An 11,678-nucleotide genomic window follows, 5' to 3' on the forward strand; every position below is an offset into this window, starting at 1 on the left:
TACACACGTGTGCCTTGAAACAAGTATCACTTTGAGTATGATGTGTACTCCCAGATCTTTATCAGCAAGTTGCAGAATTTTTTCTGTCCTCCAGGAATAAGACAAAAGGGCTCCTATTTTCCTAATGTGTGTTTTTGGTGGCTGTCTCAATTTTTCAGCCTGGTTCCTGCCACTGCAGGCTGGACTCTTGCCTACTACACCAAAGCCATATTCTTTGTACTATTTCTACATGATGTTTGTCTACATACCCTGTATAGCCCACATACTTAAACTTCATGCAGAGAAGCTGTTAGGTGACCAGTGACAAATGTTGATGGGTGTGTTCAAGGTATGGGTGGTTGGATCTTTCACGTTTGTCAAGTGGTAAATTTTGGTGTGCAGCAGGAATTTTATTTCCTCTCAGTAGTCCACTAAAGTCTGGAATTTACCTTTGCAGTGAAACCTTGTCCTCTATTAAGATTTGCAGTCATTTCATAGACATGGACTTTTCATTTTTCTTTTTTGTTTTTCTGAAACTTGCTATGTGCCTGTGTGTGTGCATTTGTGCAAATGTGCACTATGCATGATTGTGTGTGTATCAGCATGTCTAGGGAGTATTGCTGGTAGCTGCTACTTGGGTGTACTAGATTCACTAGATTCGGATGGGGCAGTGGGTGGCTAGTCTGTTTCAGGCTCCCTTCATCGCAGCAGCTGTTGAGTAATATCACATGACTTTGGAAAGAACCGTTTGCATATAGCCTACAGCTTTTGGTTGCTGTCGGCCCTTCTGCTGCTGTATTTATTTTTGGCAGTTGTCAAATAGACACAGTCCAGTTATTTTCTTATAATGGAAAATACATAGCAGCTTGAAATGGCAATAGAAGAAAGCAGAAGTTGAACATAAAATCATCACTATTTATTTATGTCGTTATTTTTTGTTTGTTTTTGTTTTCAGATACCACAGTGGTCTTTTTGCATTGCTGGAGTATTTCTCTGGGTTATAGATATGGTTGCTGCTTTTCTCTAGAGCTAGCGTATTTTTTGGTGTGCAAGCCTGTATGTTAAAGCTCATTTTTGTGGCTACCTCTAACTTACAAACTGGTAACATAGTACTTAAACAGTGATTGTGGAAAGTTCAGCTGGATTTGCCAAAATCTTTAACAAATTATTTTGGGACTGTAAATTGCTATTGTTTAAGCTTTTCTTTTGTTGTTTGAAAATTTGCCTTTTTTATTTTTGTCATTTTCTACAAGTTCTTGGTAGCATGCCTCAGCTTTGAATCTGCCTGTCCAAAGATTGCTATGTATGTTTGTAAGGCTACTGGAAAACAGAGGTTCAACTTTTATTTGTCAAAGAATTGGTTTTACAAAAGAGCCAGTGTGAGCTTTTATGTTGTATGAATATTACAAGTAGAGATGCATAACTGTCTGTCTGTAAATAAATGAGGGGGCAGAAAAAGTACAACAGGGCGGTAAACACTCTAGTGTTAGTGTACTTGCCATGATGTATATTAGTGTTAATAGAATGACCACGGAAACCTCGAGGCAGGTGGCCAGGCATGACCACCACAACCTGCTTTTACTCTCTGTTGTGTAAATCAGGTTCACTTTCTGCTTTTTCATGCAGTAGGTTCTTTATGTATCTTGTATAGTCTGAAGCTTTTTCTGTTGTGTATTTACATTCACCTCTCCATCTGGAGACTTGGTCTGTTCACGTATTATCCTTGTAAATAAACTCTTCCATCATTTGCCTCATGCACCTCCATTTTGGTATGCCAGACATTCCTGACCTATTCCTTTTTTAGAAGATGCTGTCCTTCTCTGCCATTTTGTGCTCCTGAGTTATCTGAATGTGATGTGGTTCTTTCTTCTATTCTTTTCTAACCTCCTTTTTTAATGCATCTGCTCTTCTCTTTTCTTCTCTTCTAGGATAATTTTTGGCTCAAAAGTTATTGATGTTAAAATATTTTTGTCACAATGAAGCTTTGTGAGGTACTCTTTATTTTGATTCTTTTGAATGCTGGTTATATCATTCTGTAAAGCTGCGAAGATGGTGTCCTGTGATACATTTTTCTCTCTCACCAAGTTAAATACCCTCTGCCGCTCCACCATTTCATTAGATATGCTGCTGTATAACATCCTTTACTTCCTAAAGCAAACTTTTTTTCTGCCAATTTTTTTCCAGCATTTACTTTTTTACTTCAGTTTTAAAACTGTTTTAATCATCCGTCTTCAGTAACTGGGTTGATTGCAGTCTACACGCAATCCATTTGATCTTTGTTTTTGTGAGCAGCTAAAATGCACTTGTTTTCTTTGCTGGATCGCACTGGATGAGGAGTGCTTGAAGGTTTCCAAAGTGTCACATTTTACCATGTTTTGGCCTGGTTTTCTAGTGCAGCAGTGCTGATTTTGTCTGGTGAGTGTACCATGAAGGCTAATTTACCATTCAGCGACCCTTTCTCAAGCGTGCACATTTGCAACTCTTCACATACTGCTCTGCTGACCATGGCCAGCTGGGTTGGATAGGGTACAAACAACACTTTGTTGTGAGCCCTTGTATAGCAGCTGCCAGAAAGCCTTTGTATAGCCACATTTAAAACTTATTGTAGAGTGGCAACATTTTGAGAAAAGTGAACTCTGAAGTCTTCAATCTCTTTTGGTAGATGAGACAAGTGCTAAGTGAAATGTAAGATCTCTGATACTGGTACAGAAGATGTGAGACATGTATTTGTACAAGATATTAAGATGACTCAAATTCATTAATAAAATGAGTTAAATACCTTACAAGGTAGCATATATGGAAATTGATATCTTTCAGTCTGAATTCTTAATTGTCTGGACTTCAGCGTGCAGTAATGAAGAAATTATATGTACTACACTGAAGAAATACACATCAGAAGGAAGTATGAATTTGTAAGATGTGTATAAAAACTTAGTTTAATGAATGTGCTGCTATAATGAATAGGTTCTGGCTTATGCCACAGTAAAGTCATACAATTTAAGGCTTCTGCTTTTGTTAGAGTTATAACCTTAAGAAATTGTAAAGGCCTCTAAAGTTTCTTTTATAATTTTTTGTTTGCATGATTGCTGGACCATTTTTTTTTAAATTGGCTACGTATGTCAATGCCAGAAATGTAGTGTTTAAACAGGTGTGACAACATACACTGTAAAACTTGTTTATCAAGAGTTTATCTGAAATTTACAATCCACAATGGCAGCTTGGTCTGTGTTCCCACTGCCTTCTGTTACTGATTTGTGCCATCTTTGCGACATAAAGTTCTGCATAACAGTTGTTTTTCACTTTGCTGTGAAGTAAGTTTTTTATTCTAGTATTTTCTAGCAATGACCCCATTTAAAAAATGAGTTGAAGTTGCTCTAGGCTGGGATAGATCTATACCTATCAAGCTGTTACTGCAAGACATATGGACAAAGTCAGAAAAAATGGGGGGGGTCAAAGGGCCAGAAATAAGGACAGATTTCAGATATTGCTGTTATAAACTTGGAAAGTTGCTAGAATAACATGTTTTGCATTAGCATGCATTTTCTGTTGGATAAAAAAATCTGGAAGCCAAATGTCACTTTTTAGTGACCTCAGTCCTCAATGATTTACCAGAAAAATGAACAACCGACCAAAATTTTGAAGCCGGAATCTGGATAGTTGAAGTATGGGTACATCCGTTTTTTTCTTCACTTTTGCACTCCTTTGTCTTCTGACTATCGACACTGACATGCAGCCGTCATGCAGGCAGTGATGGATTTTGTTTCTCTATTCCCTCATCTCGTACTTGTTCCAGCTAATACTGAAGGGTGGAATGTACAACAGGGGGGAGTAAGTGATGTTCCCTACCTCTGCTGGTGGTTTTATTCTCAGCAGTAGAGCACCTTGCAAGCAAATGCTGTAGTTTGTTGTTGGCCAGCACTGAGAATCAGAAATGGTAATGTACTCCCTAATGCATTTCCACCCCTATTGCCTTTGAGGAGTGGGTGTTTATTCTCCTTCCATCCTTGTCAACATTTCCAGCATTTAAGTGCTTAATCAGACCTATGTCTTTTGGGTCACAGTCTGTTTTTCAGCCATGCATACCATGAAGTTAACAGGGGGACATTGTACAGAACTTTTTTTCTGGGGGCTGGTTTTATCACTGTCTCAGTGGCACAACTTCTGCTGAGCACACTGAAATCTCCAGCTTCAGTTCATTGAGGGGTTATTGAGACTGCAGCTTGTTATATGCCTTTGTAGAAAAGGCCTTGGAAGGAGTAAGTCCCTTTACTTCCAGGTGCATTTACCTCAGGATTTGTGATCATTTAGGAAAAGGTATAGTTATTGCATATTTTTTCATGTTTACAAGCTGCTTTTATTACAAAACAGTTTAGTTCATTAGAGCATGCTTGTGAAGAATTAAACCTGTGCTTACTACCTCTGGGTTGAGACATATTTCCCTTTTGGAGTTGTAGATTGTGTGGCACCCCAGATGCAAACATTCTATTTTTAGCCTGAAAGTAGTACAGTAAACTCTCGGTTAACTGGAACTCAAGCAACCGTCACTCTCAAGCAACTGACAAAAAAATGTCAGAGGGATGCAGTGCAATTTTCATGTGTTGCACTTTCCCCCCTGCAGAAACATACCTTGCATTTTAGAGTCTGAGTTTTAAAAAAGGAAGATGAGAATAAATTCCCTCTCCCCAGCATGAGAAGTCTAACCAAACAAATAGTATAGGGAACAGTATTACTCAGGCTTATTTAATAGTAATGCTCAAGCAACCAGAAACTACAGTTACCTGGCATCTGCCAATCCACATGGCTGTCAGTTAACAGAGTTTACTGTACTTAATTGCCCGAATTAGGGCTTTTGTGATTTAAGGCAGCATTTTCACGTTGTATATGCACACCAATCAGAAAACTAAAAAGACATGGCAATTTTTTACAGGTGTTGACTGGTTTCTTTTCACAAATGATGTGATTTTTACAACAAAAATACTTTGTTTTAAGCTAATTTTCCTTTGTGGTTGAAAAAGGTGGATGGTTACCAGTAGGTGTTGTACATTACACAGATCATTATGATTAGTCATGTTAAGTTAGTACACTCGGGGCAGACATTGCTGCTAATATGTGTAATATGCAGTGAAGTGTGCACATGTAAGATATAAGGCTTGGGGGGGGGGGTGCATTTTTCCGTCCTTCCAGATATTTTGTTCTCTTAGGCGTAGTATTTGTTGATGTCCTGTGCAGCTGATATTTACCCCCCCCCCCCCAAAAAAAAAAAAACCTTACCAGCATGCAGCCAGAACTGGCACAGATACATGGGCAGCAGAAGTGTCTGCATGGCACAGAATGGTATCTGTACTTATAAGTGTGCTTCAATAAAAATGATTACTACTTTCCGTTAATGCATATTTAGCAATGACACTGCCTTTTGGGAGATCTGTCTAAGGCAAGTGATTCCCTAAATTTGTCTTTAAATGGCCATTTTAAAAATTGCTGATTGAGGGCAATCCAGGGCTTATCTGCCTGCATGACGGCACACTTTTGCAGTGCAGATTTTGTCTGCAAATGCTGAGCAAAAGGTAGGTGTAAAATTTAAGGGGGGGGGTAGCTGAGAAGCTACTGTTTTTAACAGAACAGTAATGCCTGATGTTTGCATGTTCTGCCCATGCCTGTATGAGTTTTCTCTAGCTGCTCTGTTCTTTTCAAATTTGCAGAGAATTTTTTGGCAAATTAGCTTCTTCAAATTTTGTCAGTATAGTCTTGCACCTGTGTTCAGAGTTGGGGCAGAAAACAATCAGACTTGCACCAGTTCACTTGTGTAGTTAACTGCTGCATCAAATAAATGATTTATGCATTAGTGCTTCTTAAATTCTGTGTTAAGAAAACATCATCTCTGCCAATATCAAAAATCCTACAGTTCCCCTAGCACAGTTTCCAAAGTCACTGTGTACAACTTTAGAATTGGATGGACTCGTTGAGTAGACAGTTCTTCGGATGAAATTGATGTGAGAGTGGGGTGCTGAATGATCCATTCCCAAGGGATGATATTCCTAGAGATGATTGTAGCTGTATTAAAATGCACACTTTATTCTTTACAGGTTGCAGAGATGTTGGAACGTATTTCTGCAGCCAGTAGGTGCAAGGCACTTATCTACACAGAGCGCACGTGGTGCACCCCCCCCCCCCCCCACACACACACAGCTGTACTCAAGTTGTTTGAAAGATCTCCAGCCACACCAGTGCACGTCTTTGAGAGTAGGGTGGAAACCAAAGCATCTGGCAAAAACACATTGACAAAGGGAGGACGTACAGACTCCACACACAGGGTATTGCAGAGTAACATTGCTGTAACTCTCTTGATTTTTTTGTGTTTGTGTTGTGGCACAAGAACTTCATAATATCATACGATTCATAATGTAACAGTGCATTCTGGACTGAGTCAGGAGGCTGTAGAATTAACTTGATTGTACATATGTGTGTGTGTGTGTTTGACTGCACACCTCTGGCAGGGAATTGGGAATGGGAAGCAGCTTGCTATACTTTGGTTTGCTTTAAGATAACCACGTAGTCATGACAAGAAGGTTTTGATTTTGCTGATGTAGCTAAGTAACTTCCTGTACCTTGGCTGCCTGCGGTGCAAGACTTGACTCTCATTGCATTCCCCTCAGCAGCCGTTTACTAAATCTGTTTTAAGGTGACTTACAATGGCATGCTCCTTTAGTTTGTCTAAAATGAGGCTATACACTAAACATTTGCCGACAGCGTTTGCTGAACCTTATCTTCTCCCTCTGTCTCACATCAGATGAAAAAGTCCCTTGCTCAACAAATATTTAGACCCAGGTTAATCATAAACTGATATCATTCTCACAGGGAGTACATGTAGGCTACTCGACTTGGCGTTCTCCTCTGAAATTGTGTTTTGTGTAATAATTAACTAGAAGTAAGGACATTGTTTCCTTCTTGCTGAGTTGCAGTATATAACCTTCTACACTCTAGCCTGTAACTTGCAGCTGTCTCGTTAACGGATGTCAGAGAGCATTGATTTAGCACCAAGCAGTACCTACCTCTCAAACATTTTATCAGCTTCTGTTAAGTACAAATGAAAATATTCAGATGCAGAAAACTTGGATTTGGCTGCATGTTTAATTTTTGAGGAGTACCAGAAAAACAAGAATCGACACCAGTCTTGGTTTTTTAATCTGAAAATTAAAAAGTCAGAAGCAACTGCAATGCATAGTTTCCAAAGTAAGTCAGGAGTTAATACTGAAAGTGTGCAGAGTTTAATCTTTAATGTGCTGTTTGTGTGAGATGTGTTCATTATTTTCTTTACTAGCTTGGTGGTGCACAGCATGTTGCAATACATTTTTGTGTACTTTGAATAGCTGCTGCTTGAGCCCTCATGGAGTATCTTGTCATCTGCTGAAAATAGGTAACAGTGGAACAATACCCACAAACTCTGCTACGTACAGCTTTTTCTTTAGTTTTTGTTGATTTTGTTTTAATGAAAGAGCTGTTGTCTGCTTTTTCTTCTCTAGTGGCTTCACTGTTACTGGTGCATTACCAGGTCATACAGAGGCAGTGGAAAATCACCTGTCTGGTACCTGTCCTGTCTGTGCTGGCTGAATGCATAGAGTCACTGTAAACCAGACTGGTTTGGGCTGAATATCAACCTGATTATGCAGGCATAGCTGTCCAGGATTTGGCTTCTAGTAAGGCCCTAAGGGAATCCAACTTTCTTGACCTAGTTTTTCTTGTTTGGGAACTTTCCTTTGCAGCAACCAAACTAGTGAATTACGTGCAATGTTGCACCATTTTTAAAGAGAATTGTTTCTTGTGGGTGTATGTCCATTTCCTTTAAGTGTCCAGTCACTCTCTGCTTTGGAAGCCTTGTCAAGCTGAAATGTTGAATATTTGAATGCTTGTAAGTGCCTAAATACTGTGAGACAGGGATATGCACATGTTAAGCCACAACCTGGTAAGCAAGGTAGATTTGCTTCGACTGTGTATATACAATTTAGAGTAACTGCAGATTAGAAGATGGTTCTATTTTTAGTTCAAAACAGTCATAATCGATCTAAAATGATGAGAATGATCCAGGTTCCAACTGTCAAAAATCACATAGAGAGGTCTATATCACTCTTTGTGTGCACAGGAAAAAAAATATGTGCAGGGTGTACGGAAGCCACTCTAACCTTGTTTCAGCAAGAGCAATACACAGGCATTGATTGTTAGTTGCTGTGCTCCTGATTAAATCCTGAAGTGAGCGTAAACCTGCACAGGGAAGAACCATGTTAAGAAAAAACAATCTTATTGTTAATATGGCAGGGTCATGCGCACCAGGTCTTGTTTGCATTTTATCAAATTTGTCATACACTGTAGTGCGTACTTCATACTAACAAAAGTAGTTACCTTGTGCTTCATTTACACCCCCCCCCACGCACGCACACCAGTTATGTGGCAGTATATTCTTAACAGGTGCGTTAATTAAGGGTACCTTAAAAATTTCGTTGAATGCTAAAGCATTGCTGCTGAGTTCCCCCTTCTCTCACCTAGGTTGTGCTTCTTTTCAAGCCTTTCGTTTAGGAAAGACAGCCATATGCCTCACAGCCTCTCGGAGCAGGACATCTGGACAGAGCCAGAAAGAATGGGGGGAGGGCAAAGTCCTGAAAATAGGGACGGAATTTAAATGTTATTCCTATTAACTTAGAAAGTTGTTAGAATAACAGGTTTTGCATTATGTATTTTTGGGATATAGTCGGAAACTCAAATGGCTTTCATTATTTAGTTAGTTCAATCCTCAATGATTTGCCAGGAAACCACAAATTTTATGAACAGACCAAAAATATGAGGCAAACATCTGGACAATCTTTGGAAAACTGTACAGTTGAGAGGGATTGACAGCCTAATTGTCTTTGCACGTCATTGGTTCAATATAGTGCATTCCATTTGTTTCACAGGTAAGCATCTGAAATGTCAGGACCCGAATGGCCAAAAAAAATCTGCAATTGTAATTTCCTAGAGTAAGGTGTGGTGATTTTTGGAGTTGGTGTGTATGACTTTAGAGGGTGTCTGAGGCTTGCCTCCCAACATTGGAGGATGCAAGAGGGCCCTCCCTCCTTGCAAAAAAAAAAAAAACAAGAAGTTTCCATCTCCACCTGACATTACTAGTAAAGACATTTCATTTGGGAGCCATTTCACTTAGTTTACTGAAATGGTGACATTGACTTTTTTCCCCTGGCCTTCTGAGTTATTTTTGCTGAGAACACTGCTCTGGTCTGCATATCATAAGCCTGACTTTCAGGGTCCATTGTATTTCTGGACATGTGCTAGATGCTCTGTATTCATTTAGGTCATTTTCTTGTTTTCTTTTTGTTTCGATTAGTACTGGAACCCTATAAAATCTGGTGACTTAGAGTGCAGTTGTTTGTAGTCAGTGGGTAAATGATACGACATCAGCTTGTTTGATTTAAGAAACGCTTGCTTTGCTAACAAAAAACCCTAGAGAAACCTTTAAGAAATGTGGGTACATCCACACGTGGGCAGTGCTGTGCTTTTTCTTGTGCTATTCATTTATGTTTGAAGTTTTCTTCAGGCTCTCAAGCATAGGGAAAAATGTTTTACACACAGGTTTTTTTTTTTTTTTTCCAGAGGTGCCCATGACACATTACCTTATTAAGTGTGTAGTATCACTTCTGGGATGTTTCCCGTCTTTTTGAGAAGATCTAAAGTTGTTTGTTGTTGCTGCTGTTGGAAACTGTGTCCACACGTTAAGAAAAGAACTCATCTAAGCACCTGCAGAATAGATTACTGAAACACAAAGATTATTATAGGTTAACGTGAGTAGTAGCTTGTAATCTATAGCAGGCAGCCAATATAGATAAGATCATGGTTTGCAACTTTTAAGTCTTGGAGAATGTATGATGGCTAAACTAGTTGTGTACCTTTGCAGAAAAAAAGTTTAGTTGCTCCACTTACTAATGTCTTACTGATTCCCGTAACAGTCCATGTGTAGTGTTTAGTGGGAGAAGTTTCTGGAAATGTCTCTGTGTCTGATAACACACACCAATTGCACTGAGTTATCAAATGGAAGAGACTTTGCACTGGCAGCTGTTATAACATCAGTACATACTGAAGCCTTCCCCTCCTCTTTTTATCATAGAAAATCACTGGGGTGACAGTAATGTCAGTTTCGATACTGGTCAGACTTGATTTTAATTTGTTTAAATTCTTGTGGTACTTTAGTTGTTGCCTGAAAACTTGTCAGCAAATTGCAGGCATTTACTTTGACTGTTGTAGTAGTGTGACTACTTGAGTATTGTTAGTAACATAAATCCAGGGATTAATAATGTTAGCAAAAAATGCTTCTCGACTTAAAGTTTACGTTAGCCTTCAGAAGTGCTAATGCATTTAGCTGGTATATGTAACCTTTAGGAGAATTCACAGGGATGTGGTCACTGTAGAAATAGGAAAGGCTTGCTGTCTAGTGTAGGATGAGAGAGACATCTGACCTAGCTGCCTGTGTTCTGCAGCAGACAAACTCTGTCAGATTGCCAGCAGTGGGTTGGCCCCTGCTGCAAGCAGAAAGATTCAGCTTTGAAGAGGAAACTCTGTTCTTCTACAGCTCTTGAAACCTGATCTTATTAAATTCTGTCTTATGCAGCACTGTGTGCTTGCCTGCACGTGTATGCACTTGCATTTTTGATGTATTAAATTAAAATTAGCCTACAGAGAATTGAATCAGTTTGACATTGGTAGTGAGCAGAGATCGTGTAACAGGAGTGGTTTGGTGACAGGATCAGGACTGGATTGGTTGGGAGAATGAGTGATGTAATAGTAAGAGTGCAGCCTTTCATAGGTTTTAAAATGAATTCCAAGGCACCATTACTAAGGAAGGCAGATTCCTTTCTCTTCTTACTTAGTCGAGACCGTGGTACCTGAGCACAAATGCACGGCACTGTTGGGAATATGGATGACCTGGAGCTCGAGCTTCCTAGGACAGAGCTAAACTGTGCAACCGATCTGCTGTTTTATATAGAAATGGATCCGCCAGGTAACAAGACTGCTACAGGGACAGTAGTTGGAAAAGGAAGCTGCTTGCCTACATAAAGTGGTCACGAGTCTTTGTGTGAATTCTGATAACCTTGTCTGCAGTTTTCTTCTGTTTGTTGCTTCGTAATAACACTGGAAAAGTTGCTGCCTGCTTTGTTTTAATCTGGATTCATTGTTTAATAAAATTTAGTTTTTTTGCATTTAATGTTGGCAATAGAAAAAATGATCAAGGGATTAAATATTCCATCTACTGAAGTCGTTAACTGTATGGTACATTTTAGTAAATGTAGGTCCAAGGTTACAGCTCCTGCAAAATGAATCTGCTGTTTTGGAGTTTTTTTTTTTTTTTACATTTTGGATTATCTTGTTACTAAATTTAGCTCCCTTTGTCTTGGTGAAACTGTCGCGCAGTGCTGTAGGACTGCAGACATGAATGGGAGACTCGATTAATTGAATGATTGCATCACTCCAGGTTGCTATTTCGCAGAAACAATCCAAGCAGCATAAGGCTAGAGGGACTGTATTCTAAAGGGGGACAGCACTGTTTTTGTAAGTATAGCAGAGCTGAAAGCATCCTGGGGTGTTCTTTAAAGGAATGCTAATGCTCATATTAAGTGTCAGACGTTAGCATCTGTTGTCACCCTCACTGTGCTATGCAGAGGTGG

At 39.4% G+C, this 11,678-nt stretch overlaps 1 protein-coding gene across 4 annotated transcripts in view; it reads left to right on the top strand.

The window, feature by feature from the left end:
- PIK3R1 (phosphoinositide-3-kinase regulatory subunit 1) overlaps nt 1-11,678 on the top strand; it is a 169,049-nt gene that overhangs the window by 130,444 nt on the left and 26,927 nt on the right. Inside the window, exon 1 of one of the 4 annotated variants that reach the window (XM_044063740.1) lies at nt 6,987-7,209. The exons of 2 other annotated variants lie outside the window; for them this stretch is intronic. In XM_044063740.1, coding sequence (XP_043919675.1) covers nt 7,194-7,209 — 16 coding nt within the window. In that variant the 5' untranslated portion in view covers nt 6,987-7,193. Of the gene's footprint in view, nt 1-6,986; nt 7,210-10,839; nt 11,015-11,678 lie in introns of those variants that run through there. One more of the 4 variants, XM_044063738.1, reaches the window with a different exon arrangement.

The sequence above is a fragment of the Protopterus annectens genome, chromosome 2.part2 (assembly GCF_019279795.1).
Source record: "Protopterus annectens isolate FY-2018-M chromosome 2.part2, PAN1.0, whole genome shotgun sequence".
Lineage (NCBI taxonomy): Eukaryota > Metazoa > Chordata > Ceratodontiformes > Protopteridae > Protopterus > Protopterus annectens.